The sequence below is a fragment of the Rattus norvegicus genome, chromosome 13 (assembly GCF_036323735.1).
Source record: "Rattus norvegicus strain BN/NHsdMcwi chromosome 13, GRCr8, whole genome shotgun sequence".
Classification (NCBI taxonomy): Eukaryota; Metazoa; Chordata; class Mammalia; order Rodentia; family Muridae; genus Rattus; species Rattus norvegicus.
This window is the reverse complement of record NC_086031.1, coordinates 57,968,674-57,984,678: the sequence shown is the minus strand read 5'-3', so window position 1 is coordinate 57,984,678 and position 16,005 is coordinate 57,968,674. Positions and strand designations below refer to the sequence as shown.

General features: G+C 35.0%; 1 protein-coding gene across 3 annotated transcripts in view; it reads left to right on the top strand.

Annotated features, from left to right (window-relative positions):
* The window catches only part of Cdc73 (cell division cycle 73), a 102,108-nt gene that overhangs the window by 15,353 nt on the left and 70,750 nt on the right, over window positions 1-16,005 (top strand). For 2 of the 3 annotated variants that reach the window (NM_001024769.1, XM_039090729.2), the window contains 4 exon segments: window positions 1,962-2,050; window positions 8,150-8,366; window positions 14,342-14,440; window positions 15,753-15,831. In NM_001024769.1, coding sequence (NP_001019940.1) covers window positions 1,962-2,050; window positions 8,150-8,366; window positions 14,342-14,440; window positions 15,753-15,831 — 484 coding nt within the window. 3 annotated transcript variants of the gene reach the window in all.

Here is a 16,005-nt window from a genome sequence, read left to right as displayed (position 1 = left end):
AAAATGTAGGTGGTATTTTTAAAATTACTAGTTTCTTGAGGACCTTGACCATTGTGAATTATAACTAACCTACAAATGGTAAAAATGAAAATGCATTTGCTAAAATATCTTTGATTTATTTCAGCTGATGTGTCTGTTTTAACATTTTTACATGGTAGAAAACAAATAGGGCATGAGTTGAAGCCCAGTACTTTTTCTGAGGGCTTAAGTATGCTAGTGTTATATATATATATATATATATATATATATATATATATATATATATATATATATATATATATATATATATATATATATATATACACACACACACACACACACACACACACACACACACACACACCTTATTCATTAACCCTGACTGTACTCCTTATTTATTTATTGAATATAGATGTTGACCTAAATAGGTGTCACTGAATTGGATTTTTTTCTTAATTAGCCATATGCTTTTCAAACTAAATTTCTCTTGACTTTCTAAGTTATAAATAGTATTTCTCAGGCTGACCACAAGCTGCGAATTGTTTTTAAACTCTGGATGCTCTGCTGGGATTATAGGCATAAGCTACACATCCTTGTCAGATAAAATTTTGAATAGTCTATTGGGAACTTTGTAGGAAATTTTTTATGTTCCAAGGAACTCGCTCTGACAACTATTAAATTTTGCTTCTAGTGCTTTGACTTCTGTTTGGTAGATTTGAGGACCTGTGGCATGATTGAAAAAAAAAAAATCCAAAATGAAAAGTTTAACTTTGATGAAGACTTCCTTTAAAAGTTAGATTTTTTTCATTAGGAATGGATCTATAGGGACTGGTGAAATGGCTCAGTTTTAATATTTGTTCTAGCAGAAATCCTAGGTTGTATTCTCAGTACCCAGTAGTAATTCATAACCACCCGTAACTCCAGCTCCTATGTAAGTACCAGGCATGCATGTGGTACACTTACATACATGCATGTGGTACACGTACATACATACATGCAGGCAAAATTCTCTACACATAAATCTAAAAAACATTTTTTAGAAGTATGAATTATATATAGAGACACATACATAATACTCATACAAAAACACAAATTTTTTTACTGACAATAGTGATGGTTGGGATAACATAGAAATAGGTGTCTGGGCACCACATTGTAAACTTACAGATGATTTTTTCAGTAAATTTTTTTCTAAGCTTTTTGATGATGCAAAAGCAATACATATATGTTTAGAAGAATTATTTTACTTTCAGCACCATATTCAAAAAATATGAGATGTCTAACCCTTTGTAATAAAACAGGCTTTGTATTATATGGAGGCTAGTATATATGTTCAAGTAAACAATACTAATCCATATTAAGTACATTAATGTGTAAAATACATTTTTGGCTTATGTTTTAAATTTACTGTGATATTTTAATTTGAGTTCCTGTTGCTGTGATGAAACACCATGACAAAAGTAATTGGGGAGCACAGGGTTTATATGGCTCACAGTTCCACATCATAGTCCATAACTGAGGGAAGTCGGGGCAGGACCTTCATCAGGACTTTAAGGAGAGGTCATAGAGGGGTGCTGCTTACTGGCTTGCTCCCCATGGCTTATTCAGCTTGCTTTATCATGGAACCCAGGACCACCAGCCCAGGGATGGAATCAACCAAAATGGCCTGGCCCTCTCCCATCAATCACTAATTAAGAAAATGCCCTATTTTCTTATTTAGGGTTCTCTCCTCTCAGATAACTCAAGCTTTTGTCAAGTTTACATAAAAGTAGCTAGCACATGTGGTTTATTAGAACTTAATCCTATTGCAAGTAAAGGAACATCAGAAATCAGTTCCATACTTAAATGTCTCTCTGTAAGTAAAAGTTCAATATTACGTGCAACTGTACTGTGGTAATTTTGGTAAGAAGTTATTTATGGTGGTTATTCCGTGTAAAGGGTAAGTACAACCTAAAATGTAACTAATCATTGATTATTTTTAGGATGAAGAGTGTGTGCGCCTTGATAAAGAGAGATTGGCAGCCCGTTTGGAAGGCCATAAAGAAGGAATCGTGCAGACTGAACAGATTAGGTAAGGTAACAGATAGGTAGTATAGGTTTATATGTAAAGGTATGTAGAAAATAGGGTGTTTAGATACTACTCACGATTTATATTTGCATCTTTATTCATTGTATGCCCCTGTTCCCTAAGTTTTGAAGAATGCAGTTGTTCCTTGGAATTTGTTGGAATTGGCTTTAGGATATACCCAGAGGTGCTCAAGTCCCTTGAGTAAAATGGCATGATATTTGCTTATAACCTATAGTATAAGAATCGACCCTGGATTACTTACTGTGTTAGACATCAGTATGCAAATGTGAGAACAACGATAGAAGATAATATTTTGACTTATTTTTAGTTTAGCGGTGCATGACTCTATTCTCAGATTTGTGTGGTAAGGCAGAACATCATGGTATAGAATGGTGTATGTAGTAGGAACCATTGGCATTCACCTCAAAGTGGCATGTAGAGACAAGTGGTGGATGGGGGACTGAGTGGAAACTAGAAGGACCAGGCAATCGATAGCCTCAAGGACTTAACCCCAGTGAAGCACTTCTTTGTACAACCTCCTAAAGTTTTCAGAAACTTCCAAAATAGCATCATCAGTTGGGGACCATGTCTTTAATATATCATCTATTCAAATGCCACATTATATCTGTGGCTCCCAAGAACTCATATTTGTCTCATAATCTAAATTTTAGTCCATCTTTTATAGTCTCTGAGTCCTTGAAGTTTCAATAGTTCCCGTATTATTCAGGTTATGCTTAATGTCTTTTCTGAAGTGGAAGTCTCTTAGCTATGAATTCCTATAAATTTTAGTAACATGTTCCATACTTGTAACATACAATAATGCAGAATAAACATTATTACAAAATGGAGAGAGGAAAATTAGGAAAGAATGGGAATGAAGAAACCAGAGGGCAAATGTTAAATTCTGTAAATTCATGCCTCCCAGTAGTGACTTGCTTGTGATAATATGAGATGTGTGCTTCAGTGGGCTTGAGTAGCCTCATCCCCATGACCTGGCTTGTTTCAGTCCACATGACTTCTCCCCTAGGTCAGCTCTATGTTTTGCCTTTAACTTGATGTAGCTTATGCTCTATGCTCGTTTGACACCTGTAACAGAAAGCATTGTGTCTCTAGACTGACTAGCAGAGAGCTTCAGGACCGGCCACATACTGTTTGGCCTCTTAGGTTTTCCATTGAAATCGTTGAATCCATGGCCTTGTAACTTTTACATTCTTAACGCCTGCAAAACTGGCATGATGTGATCTGCTACTAGTTGCTGGAGACCTTAGAATTATGGCTGTTGTGTTCTTTGAATTCCTAAATGACCAAAGCTAGGCAAAGATTTTCATATGAGGCTCCAACTTTGAGGGACAGTGTGATTGAAATCACACTCACTCAGTCTTTCAGCTGAGTTAAGTAAAATCTTTGTACCCTTAAGTTTGCAGTGGGGTCTAGCTAGTTACTGATATAACCCTAAAAGTAGCTTTCCTTTTTTGATGCAAAGTATTGGGCTTTAATAAAAACAAAACCATGGCCCTAATTGCATCAACAGCCATGCTTTACTGAGTCATAATAGAAATTTATTTTGTAGTGCTGCATTTTCCAGACCTTCCCTAGTTTTTTGCTTACATTTATTACAATAAATTTGGCTAAACCAGCTAGCAGTATCCATGTTGAGCTCCTTGACGTTTCTTCGGTTTACTATTACTTTTAAGTTTAGCCCCACTTAAAGTCTGGGACCATAGACAAAAATATGACAATACTTTGCAACATTATAGCACGAATAGTGCCTTCTTAAGTCCTAATAGAGTCCTTGCTCTTATATTAAGCCTCAGAGTCGGCCTCAGTCTTAGAACATTCTGGTTTTCTGAGTTTCCATATAGGGCTGCCTATATAGCATTCTAGGGTTTATTTAGTCCATCTCTCCAAACTTTACAAATTCTTTCCACAAACTAGTTCCTGAAGCTTGTAAATGGAATAGTCAAGTAATTGCACTAGTGACTGTGTGCTTCCTACCAGTTTCCTCGGTTAGCCTGTAGTGATAAATACTAGAGAACTATAAAAGATTTATTTTGTCTTATGATGTCAGAGGTCGTAGTTGGTTACATAACTCCATTGCTTCTGGGCTTATATGTCTGTAACATCTAGTGAGGAAGGAGCAGTGTGACTTACCTTGTGGCACGTAAGTGTACACACATATGAGCACTGAACAGCCCACACAGCTGTTTTTCTTTCTCTTGGCCCTTTACAGTCTCCTCTTTCCTGTCCCATACTTTCTTTTTCATTTTGTGTTTTTGAGACAGGGTTTCTCTGTGTAAGATAGCCCTGGCTGTCCTGAAATTTACTCTGAAGTCCAGCCTGTCATTGAACTCACAGAGATCTGCCTTCTGAGTGTTGGGATTAAAGGCATGTATCACCACCACCAGGACTGTCTCATGATTTAACTATGGATTTGTAACATTCTAACTCTCCAGAAATTTCCTAATTGCTCAGCCAGCTGTCCTTGTAGAATCTTTAGATATGACTTTCTTGTTTTCTGGGAACTTTACCTTGATGGGATATTTTCCGTTTTGTCTAGTGGGAACACAACTTCTTATTACCAGCTTAACTGCTTGGGTGGTCGCTGTTTCCAGGTTTAGATAGTGCCTTTATTGAGCCATCTGCTATTCTACAGCAGTGTCTCTATGCAGATGACTCTTAAGTGTTCTCAACCACATAAACACTTCGGCCTTGCTAAGTTTTGCCTGGGTTGATGTATTCTGGAAATTTATAAGGCAGTAAGCAGGGAAGTTATAGGAGTTACCTTGTTTGTTTACTTTTCAGAGAATCACTGTCATTCAGTGTCTAATACCTAATATCTGGTAAATCATTATGTTGTGTATTTTAGCAAATAATTCTCTGGTAGATGAACTAATCTAATCACTGGCACTTCATTTTGGCTGGAAGTAGAAGTCTACTAATTGAAAATCCAGTGCCAGCTTGAGAGCCAGCCAGATTGCTCACTGGTAAAGGCCATGCTGCGAAGCTGAACCGGTAACAGGAGTTTGATATCCATACTCACATGGTAGAAAGAGAGAACCAACTCCTGCAACTTGTCCTGTTATTTTTAACACATGGGCATGTGTTGTGCTGCATGTATGTGTGCACAAACAAATACATGTAATAAAACCAATTTGAATTTGTCTAAAAATACTCTTACATGCTTTAGATTTTAGGGGATTGTTGTACGGTATATTTAGGTGAGTCAGACGCATATTAAATATTGCTATAAAATGGTTTTATGCTTATCAGATAAAAATTAGCACACTGTTTTTAAACCTCCAGGGATTCTATAAAAGAGTTTCAAGGTTTTCATTTTTATAACTGAATTATCTACAGGTTTTAAGGTACTCTTAACTTTCTTAAAGGGGGACCAAAATGTTTAATTGTTAAAATACATTAATAAAGCAAGCAGTTTACATGGTAGCAATAAATATGTATGGATCTTGCTAGCTATTAAAGAGCTGTACAGATATGTCACTAATAATAATTACAAGTCCTTGAAAACATAAATTAATACATTGTAACACTAAGATTACATGCAGGTAAAATAAGATTCAGTGGCTACGAAGTATTTGTAGTTATAGATTTGATTAAAGAAAATGAGACTTTAATCAACATGTTCATGCAGTATACAAATTAGAATAGGTTATTTTTAAATATTGTTACACATTTTTCTTAATAAAAGTAATTCTTGGACATTCAAATAAAGTTAGGAAAACAGATAGTAAAAACTGGTGAGCTTGGAGAAAGCATCCACTTAGTAATTTCACAGCCAGAAATCAGTGCAAAGCAGAAGGAGCAAAAGATAGCAAATAAATTACCTTTGGTAACTCATTTTTAGTATTCTGTAACATTACAAATCAAGAGAGGATTTTGTTATATAAAAAGTATTTTTAAAATGCCAGTGAGAAGACAGGTCTTCTGTAAACTGTGTTAACCTATGTTTTGTAGGCAGAGGAAAGTTCACCAAACAAGGACATGTCATTTTTTCTTAATTGCAGCATTTAATCAGTACCCATGGTGTACTACTAATTAAGGTCCAAGTAGGAGAATGGGATGTAGGAGGGACCATATTTAGAATTTCTTTGAAAATATTTGGGCTTTTACAATGTTACTGGAGCAAATCCCCTCAAAAATTGATGAACAAGTACCTAATTTTGTTTTGTACTGTCCTTGTTTGTTTGGATACCATATTGACATTTCAGATGGCAGACTAGTATATATTCTTCCATTATTTTGGCTCTTGTGACCCTCTGTTAGTTATTCTTTTGTTATGTGGTTAGTTGTTGCTGCAAGGTCTTGACCCTTAACTGTGCTGGGGGACTTCCTATGACCTGCTGAATTGCTTGCCTGGGTTCTGCATTTTAATGGGTCTCAGTTAAACGTATGGTCTCCTGCATGCTAGCAAAGTTAGTTCTATTGAGCTTGGTTACCAGTCATTAACTGTTGTTGAATTATTTTTCTCATTTCGTGTTATAAAAACATACCGCACATTTTCAATGCAGATTAAGTCCATAACTGGGTGGTTTCCTCATGTGGTTCCAGAAAAGCCTGTTCTTTTACTATGAGACCAGAATGTTAAATTATATTTTTCATTGAATTTTCTTTTTTTTTCTGTATATGTTTGTAGTTCTTTGTAAGTACTAATAAACCGAATGTATTTTATTTTTTAGACAAGAATTTTTGCTAGAATTTGCTGTTAGAGGGTTATTACAAAGATTGTTAGGAATATATTTAAAATAATATAATTTTAAAAACTGATGAGTCCTGGGCTACTTTTTTTTAAAGTTTTAGATTGGTGTATTTCACTTTTTTTGTGTACACTTATTATGCCTACATGTATTTCTGTGTACCATGTTCACAGAGGTCAAAAGAAGGCATCATGATCCCTTGGTGCTGGAAATTGAACCCAGGGACCTTGTAAGAGCAGCCAATTATCTTAATCTCTGAACCATCTCTCCAGCCTCTGCAATACTGATTTATTGTCTCTGGATCTTAAAGAAAAATACACCAGGAAATTGAAAGCACTAAGGAGTGTACCTTTCTTCATTGCATACTATAATTTTTATTTGTGTTATTGTTGATAAAGGTATTTTTAAAGATTGTACCTGTGATGATCATTTTATGAAATCTACTTTTAATATTCAAAGTCTTCTATTGTGAAAGCATAGCTTCTCTATGCTTTTTGCCTATATGAGAATAAAGTAAATTGAAGATATAAAGGTTGTTCAAATACATTTACTTCAGTATGTGATTTTTTTTAACTTGCAATTTTCTTATAATGAAGTTTTAATTAAGCATGTTTTTTATCTTCTAGAAAAGGATGATTGTGGCATATAAAGTTTCTTTTGATTTTGTAGTCTGTTGTATATGTGACTTATGGCTTTGAAACCTTGAAATAGATTATTGGAAAAACCTAAATTTTGAGTTTTTTTAGCAGAATGATATTTTTATACCATTACAGGGTGACCTATGTGCTTGTGTATAATTTTCATATATAGAGAGGTATGGTGTAGATACAGTGGTAAAGACTCAGGGCATATAAGCAGAAGAACCCTTACTATTTAATTCTGCTCTACTGGGGAGATTGCAAATAAGGAAATTATTTTATAATTGTTGGTATTGTTTTTAATTTTAAAGAAATGACTAATTCAAGGCTGGAGAGATAGTTCAGTGGTTAAGAATACTGGCCATTCTTCCAGAGGATTCTGGGTTGATTGTCAGCTTGAACATGGTGACCCACAACTACATGTAGGTCCAGTTTCAGGGAAATGGATGCCTTCTTTTGACTTTCTTGAGCACCAGACATACAAATGACAGGCAGTTGTACATGTAGGGAAAGTACTCATACTCAAAATAACATAATAAAGAAACTAACTTGGTCTTAGAATATTATATGTATGTATTATTACATGTAAAAATCCTATGTGACTGTAAAATAACAAATATGCCATTTTATAGAAAAGCTTATTTACAAGTACAGTAGTTTTGTTTTTCTCCCAATCAATTTAAGTGCCACAGTGTACATGTTATTCTGAAGGAATCTTTGCTGTGAAATTTTAAAAAATAAATTACTTTTAGGTCTTTATCTGAAGCCATGTCAGTGGAAAAAATTGCTGCAATCAAAGCCAAAATTATGGCTAAGAAAAGATCTACTATCAAGACCGATCTAGATGATGATATAACTGCCCTTAAGCAGAGGAGTTTTGTGGATGCTGAGGTAGATGTGACCAGAGATATTGTCAGCAGAGAGAGAGTATGGCGGACAAGAACAACTATCTTACAGAGCACAGGAAAGGTAATATTTTACTCATTCTTTGGAGTGCTATAGGAATGTTTAAAATTCATTAATAGGTTTCAAGTTTTATTTATTTATGTTTGTGCAGCTAAGGACTAATTCTTTGAAACTTGTTCCAAGCAAGTGTATGCACTTTAAATTTTGAAATATAAGAATTTAAATGGGGGTCTGGCAATCTGAGGCTCATTCAAACCATGTAAAGGTGGAAGGAGAACAACGTTCACTCTCCAAAGTTTTCCTCTAATCTCCATGCACATGCTGTAAGCCTCTGATGCGCGCACACACGCACCCACATACACACACACACACGCACGCACGCGCACACGCACGTGTGTATCACATTATGTACATTAATTTAAAAAAAAGTTTGATACCAGATGCTCTAATCTGTCTGCAGATCTCTTAAAGTTCTGTTATGTGAACATATTTTTCTCTCTGTTGTGGGCATTCCTCTTCAGTTTTCTTAGACATTGATTCTCCATTGATGCATAGTTGCTAACATTGTGGTTTGATAGAGACATTTGAAGAAGTGTGTAAGATTATTGTGAAACTGACCCTAATTTTTGGAAGACTTTGTTTAGAGACCTTCTGGGCTTTTTTGAGATAGAGTCCTTTTTAGTGGCTTGGGCCTGCCTTTGCCTACTAAGTACAGTGGTTTTGATTGTAAGGACCTTAGCTTCTAACTTACTTTATCATTTTGCTAGGAATAAGATTACTGAAAAGGGGTATAAGGAAAATAGTTATTTCTATTCACTTGTACTTTGACTTGTCTTACATTTTATTTTAAGAGGCATTCTCCATGTGCCACAGAGATGACTCAGCTGGTGAGGGCCCTTGTTCTTGGCAGCCTGAGTTCAGTCTCCAGAGCCATGAGATTGAAAGGAGAAAACAAATTCCACAAAGTTGCCCTCTGGCCTCCATACACAGTGGGGCATGTGTGTGCACATACAAGAGTAGAAATAACCTAAGTTTACTTTAGGCAGAAAGGAACCGTTTTCCATAGCCAATAAAATAGCACAGGAATAAAGGGGCTAGCCATGCCAGCCTCGTAACCTGCCTTTGGTTCCTGGAACCTGTGCAAAGATGAAAGGAGACAACTGACTCCACATTGTTTTTTTTCTTAGTTCTACACTATGGTGCGTGTGTCCTCTACACATAAATAAAAAATAAAAATGACCATTTTCCAGAGCTTAAAATTACGAAGAGATGTGAGGTTATGAATAAACGTTATTTTTCATTTTTGTTATTTACACTTAAATGATATTTTCAATGTGTAATTGGCTAATACTTGATTAACACTGTGACTTATTAGATTCTTCTTTTTGTTTGTTTGTTTTTTGTTTTTTGAGACAGGGTTGCACTGTATAGTCCTAGCTGTTCTGGAACTTGCTATGTAAACTAGGCTGGCCTCAAAATCAGAAGTATCCACCTGCCTCTGCCTCTGCTTCTTGAGTGCTGGGATAAAAGGCATGTGTCACCATGCCTGGCTTTTTTAAAAGTTCATTTTAACTTAGTCTTAAACTTAAGGTTTTTTTTTTAATATAAAACATTAAAATTTAAAATTGTTGGTATGAGCTTTTTCCTGTCAACTCTAGGTGGCAGGATTGTACCAGTTTAAGAGTGTTGTAATTTAGTGATGGTACCATTGTATCTTATAAAAATCAAATCATTTAACTATTGTTTAGAAGTAAGGTTTGCTTTTATAAATATTAACAATTTAAAAATAAAGTTAATATTTTTAAAACTCAAAATTAAACATTTTGACTGCTGTTCTCTAGGTATATTATATAGTTTTCACCTACTAAACTTTAAAAATATCTATAGATACTTAAAAGGAGTGTTGAATTTGAAGTCTGGAATTTATGTGTGTGTACGTTTGTCACAGTGTACATGTGGAGGTCAGAAGAGAGCTTGTGAGAGTCACTTCTTCCCTTTTACCGTGTAGAATTCCTGGGAGATGCCTGTAGAGCACAGGTTGTAAGGCTCGGCAGTGCTGGCCGAGTGTAGACTTGAGACTCACCTTCATCATTACCTAGTACCAGAATTTTAAGGAGCAAGAAAGTTCAAGTTCTTATTCTTCTTATACAGTTAATATACTGTAGTTAAAGCAATCTCATTTTATAGTATCATTAAATTATATTAAATGTCTTACTCTGTTTTGTGCTGCTGTAACAGAATATCACAGACTTACTTATAACAAACAGAAATTTCTGTACCACTAAATAATTATGTTTTATTCTGTTCTGAGCTGCTATAACAGAGTATCACAGACTGAGTAATTTATAATGAATAGACATTTCTGTGGTTCACCATTCTAGAGGCTGGAAAGTCCAAGATCAAGGAACTGCATCTGATGAGGGCTTTGTTACTGCATCAAAAATGGCGGAAGGTATCACATGGGTGAGAGAGAGGGAATAAAAAGGAGGGCTGAATTTATGATTTTATCAGAAAATGACTTAAAACACTAAGCCATTCATTTAGTCTTCATTTAATCCATTTTTTTAAAGTCACTTCTTTAAAACTCTACCTTTCAGTAATACTGAATTGAGAATAAATTTTGCAACATACAGCTTTTGGGGGATATTTTTAGACCAAAGTAATTTATTATTGAATTTTTGGTATAAAGAGATCTGTACAAAGAAGATAATCACATGTATTTCTTGCATATAAAATTTGCTGATACTATTTGGATCGATTCTTCTAGAGTTTATGTCTCTCATTCAGTTTATCACTTTAAAAGTGATCTGATTTTCTTGTTTAAGCAGTAGGACTGGGATTTGATTTGCATTTGGCGCTGTGCTGATGTTTGCAGTAAAATGATGCAGAAGCCGTGGTTGCTAAAACTGCTGGTACTTGGCATGAGTCAAGGCAGGGGCACCCAACATTATTAGCAAATTATAGTGTTTTTTGTTCACTGGGTTTAACCTTAATTCAAGGGTGATCCTCGAATGTACCTAGTGAAATTTAAATGGAACAGTAGTCCTGCACACTTATAAAAAAGCTGTGATTGCTTTTATGAACAGCATTTGAATTGTGGCTTGGGTTACTAACTAAAGAAACTTCAAAAAGGAGGAAAGCATTGTGTTTTATTTGAATATCTGTTTTTTCAGATGTCAGTATTTTATAGACATTCTCTTGAAAGAGTCTGGCAGGAAAAGCAACTGATCATATTTTCTGCCAGTGATAAAATATGATTTTTCCTGAGAAAATTAAAATTTTAGAAAGTCTCTGCTAAGATTTTTCTAGCCTAATTCATAGACTGTTTTGATAAGACTTATAAATAATATTAACTAATTTAATACATAAAAGTATTAACAAATGACATACTTTTAAATGTTGCATATTGCGATAGAGTGGGATGTATGCACAACTGTATAAACCAGTGATGGATATTTCCCTGAGGATCAGTGGATGAATAAAAAATTTTATTTAATTTAAAGTATAGATGGATTGATAAGCTTTAAAATAGTAATGCAATAGTATTTATGGATGTGGTTTCCACCTGCAGTATCTTTTAAGAAACCATTTATTTTGGTATGATAGCAAAAAGAAACATATCCAGCTATCTAAAACACTATCTTCTAGCTTTACTGTCTGAAGCTAGATTTTCTTCATCTTTTACCAAACACGATAACATAGTAGATATGTAGATTCAATATCAGAATGCAGCTGTCACTTAGGAAGCCAGATATTAAGTACACTTATAAAATTTCAAGTTTTAGTCTTAATACTTTATTGGGTACATTTTAGAAATAATTTTCATAGAATGTTATGTTTACATAGAATCTTGGCTCTTTCTTGCTTTTTTTAAGGAATTCCTAATTGAAAAAAATGTGTCAGTTTTAATATTAGTGTGATACATTTTGACTTTAGCTTAAAGGCCTTTAAAGTCTTCAGTAGTTTCCAATATGGCAAAGTAGCTCTGAGATGTGTATCTGCTGCTGTAAAGAAACTGGAACTAGTTGGTATCATACTTAATATAACAGTAATTATACTAGTGGTATATAGTTAATGTTTAAACTTCTTGTTTTCTGTACATACTTTTTGCATAATATTTATTAATATGCACAAACTCGGCAGTGATTGATGATGCTTAGCCTTACAGAGATGATACTCCAGTATAGGGAATAATGAATAACGTAGGCATTTAGCAAGGGGAAGTAACTTATCCAAAGTAAAGGGTGGAAAGTGTATTTCAGAGTACTTGGAGGCCATGAGGTTGATGCTAGGACTACAAAGGAACAAAATAAGAACAAAGGTGGGAGAGATTACATAGTAAAAACTAGTAAGGTAGATGGAATGATAAAGCGGGACAAGCAAGCAGGTTTTTTTTTTTTTTTCTTTAAAAGACTTTTTACTTTATGTGTATGTGTGTTTTGGTTTTGTTTTCATGTATGTTAGCATATTATATACATATCTGGTGTCCATAATGGTCAGAAGAGGACTCCTCTACCTCCTGGAACTGGATGGGTGCTAGCCACTGAACTTGGCATGGCTGGGAGAACAAAAAGTACTCAATCTTAACTAAGCCATCTCTCGAGGTCCCAGATTTTTTTTCTTTTAAAATAATCTTTATAAGTTTGTGTACACACACACACACACAACACACACAACACACGCACACACACACACACACACACATGCATGTGCACAATTTTGCAATGGTAGAAATGAGGAGGTCAAAGGATAATATTGTGCAGTTGATTCTCTTCTACCTTTACCTATGTTCTAATGATTGAACTTGGAGAAAGGATTGTTTTACAAGTGTTTTACTTGTTGAGGTACCTTGCCCCAGAATGCTTCATTTCTAAAGAGAATTTTGTTATATTTGAGGTACATGAGAACAGGAACCATGTGTTTGTTGATTATCATTAGACTTCCGTGTCAGTTAAAGTAGTTTGCAGTAGATACTCACATATCCCTTAAACCATTGGATGATTGGTAGGGGCTAGAGTCCCAGAGTATTCTTAGCCATTGGGGGATACTGTTAGTTATTAGGTAAAGACTCAGGGGAGAGCAATTAGGGTACAAAGGAGGCTATCTGGAAGGAAGGAAGGATGGGAGGAAGGAAGGGAGGGAGGAAGGAAGGAAGGACGGAAGGAAGGAAGGGAGGGAGGAGTAATCACCTAGTCAGCAGGTTAGATATTCATAGACAAGCTTATTTGTGATTATTTTCCACCTTTTCAGATTTGAAAAATATACAGTGGCTCCTACAGGTATCTGTAACCTTTGAGCATTTTAGGAAATCTGTGGCAATCTGAATGTAGCAAAGGAATTAGAATTTATTGCACTTTGAGGATTTAGTAGTCCCCTTTAAAACAAATCTGTTAACATTTAAATGCTTACTTTTTTCTTGGTTATATATTTAAGTAGATGCAGAATAATACAAGTTGTATTTAATTGTTCTAAGTACGATTTGTAGTAGCCACTCTCAAAATAGTTGGCTTCTATTTTTATGTGTAATTGTATCACCTTGTTTTCTTTTGACTCAAATACCCAAGATAGGAGCTTCATAGAAGGTTAGGGCCAGGGAATCTAGGCTAATGTAGAATATCTGCTTGACTGTGTAAGGGCCTAGCATCAGGCCCTTACATCAGTGAGGACAAAAGATACTTAATTTAGCTCAAGTTTTGGAGATTGAAACTGGAAGATTGGACAGCTCCACCTTTTGGTAACAGCACAGAGAACTAAACTAAATGCAGCGTCAGTCCTTTCTCATAACAGTTACCAGATAACATAATTATTCCTCATTGGGCTGCATTTTTTAAAGGCTCCTCCACCTCCATATTCCCATGCTTAGGAATAGCTATCTAGCATAGGAGTGTTTGGGAGACAGACCATTTCCAAACCATAGCCATTACAGTACCTTATGAATTAGGAAAACCTAGTAGGAAGAAAGTTTTAATATAAATCAGTGAATGGATAAACCTTTGCACATGTATGCTGGGTTTAATTAGACTCTTTTTATGTTTTAGAATTTTTCAAAGAATATTTTCGCAATTCTTCAATCAGTAAAAGCCAGAGAAGAAGGGCGTGCCCCCGAACAACGGCCAGCTCCAAATGCAGCCCCTGTGGTAAGAATCTGCTTATATTGTGTTTTAAGAAAGTGCCAATTCTGTTTGTATTTTTGTGTTGTAATGTTTACATTTTAAACATTTTACATCAGTCTGTTTTAAAGTTTTGTTACTTCAACATGTTTTAAAGACCCTCTCCACTTTTAGAAAGTTATTTCAGCAGTAATTTTGGGTTTCTTGAGAAATACCTGGGCAAGAGTATGAAAAGGAAGGAGTTAATTAGGAAAAGCCTTCTAAGTAATTATTTTAGGTTAACCATAGCTGGCCTATTTATTAGTTGAGAAAAGTGTAAATATTCTTAAAAATATAAATCATTGGGACCTTTGAGTTTGGACTTCTTGTTTGCTGTCTTTTAGACCGTTCATCTTGGCATGTTTGTTTTTCCTTTGTATCAAATCAAAGACCATAGTCCTTTGATTGTACCTCAGCTTTAGCTCTTCTGATGGTTCACTGAGGTCTTACTTAGAACCCTCCAAACCCTAAATTCATGCATGACATAGAATCTCTATTGAAATTCAGAAATACTCTCTAGTTTGCTATCTTCCTACTTGTTCTCAAGACTTAACAAAGGCGAAAAGTACAAGTCAAATTGATTCAATTTGATGTAGAATTTGGAAAAAATTTGATAGCACTAAACATGGCCTTGAAAGTTATTAGTAATTTCATTCATGATATCATTCGTGGGTAATGTTTACTGATGCTAAATTATTGGTAATATTTGAATGTATTTTTAGTTGGCTTTCTACAATTTTTTTTTCTTTGTTTCTTTTTTGTTTTCTGAGACAGGGTTTCTCTGAGCCCTGGCTTTGTCTTAGAAGTCACTTTGTTCAGATTACCATTAGGGAGAGAATAGTATTTCATAAAGTTATTTAAGCAATTAAAATGCATCTGCTTATAATATTATTTCTGCACTTTTGATAGAAACATACTTGAAATTGTTTTTATTCCTTGGTGTAATGATGGTCATTTTAATTTTTGGAGACAGGGTTTCTCTGTAACAGCCCTGGCTGTCCTAGACTCGTTTTGTAGACCAGACTGGCTGTGAACTCACAGAGATCTGCCTGCCCCTGCCTCCTGAGTGCTGAGATTGAAGGTGTGTGCCACCATGACTGGAGAGATGGTCATTTTCAGACAGCAAATATAATATTGAATATTGATTCCTAGTCATCAATGCCAAGTAGTTTACTTACTACATTCTGTCTTCTGTGCCGTATTGATAATTACAGTTATTTTATAAGTGCCCTATCAGTTTTTCATTGTGAGTGTTAAATAAGTAATACTTAAAGATATTAACTAGCAACTTTTTTTCTAGGATCCTACATTGCGTACAAAACAGCCTATTCCAGCTGCCTACAACAGATATGACCAAGAAAGATTCAAAGGCAAAGAAGGTAAGTTGCTTATCCTGTGTCTTCTAATCATGGTCATGATGAACTTTAGTGGTAGTATAGCGTGATATTTAAGAATAACGCTTGGGGTTGGGGATTTAGCTCAGTGGTAGAGCGCTTGCGCAAGACCCTGGGTTCGGTCCCCAGCTCCGAAAAAAAAAAAAAAAAAAAAAAGAA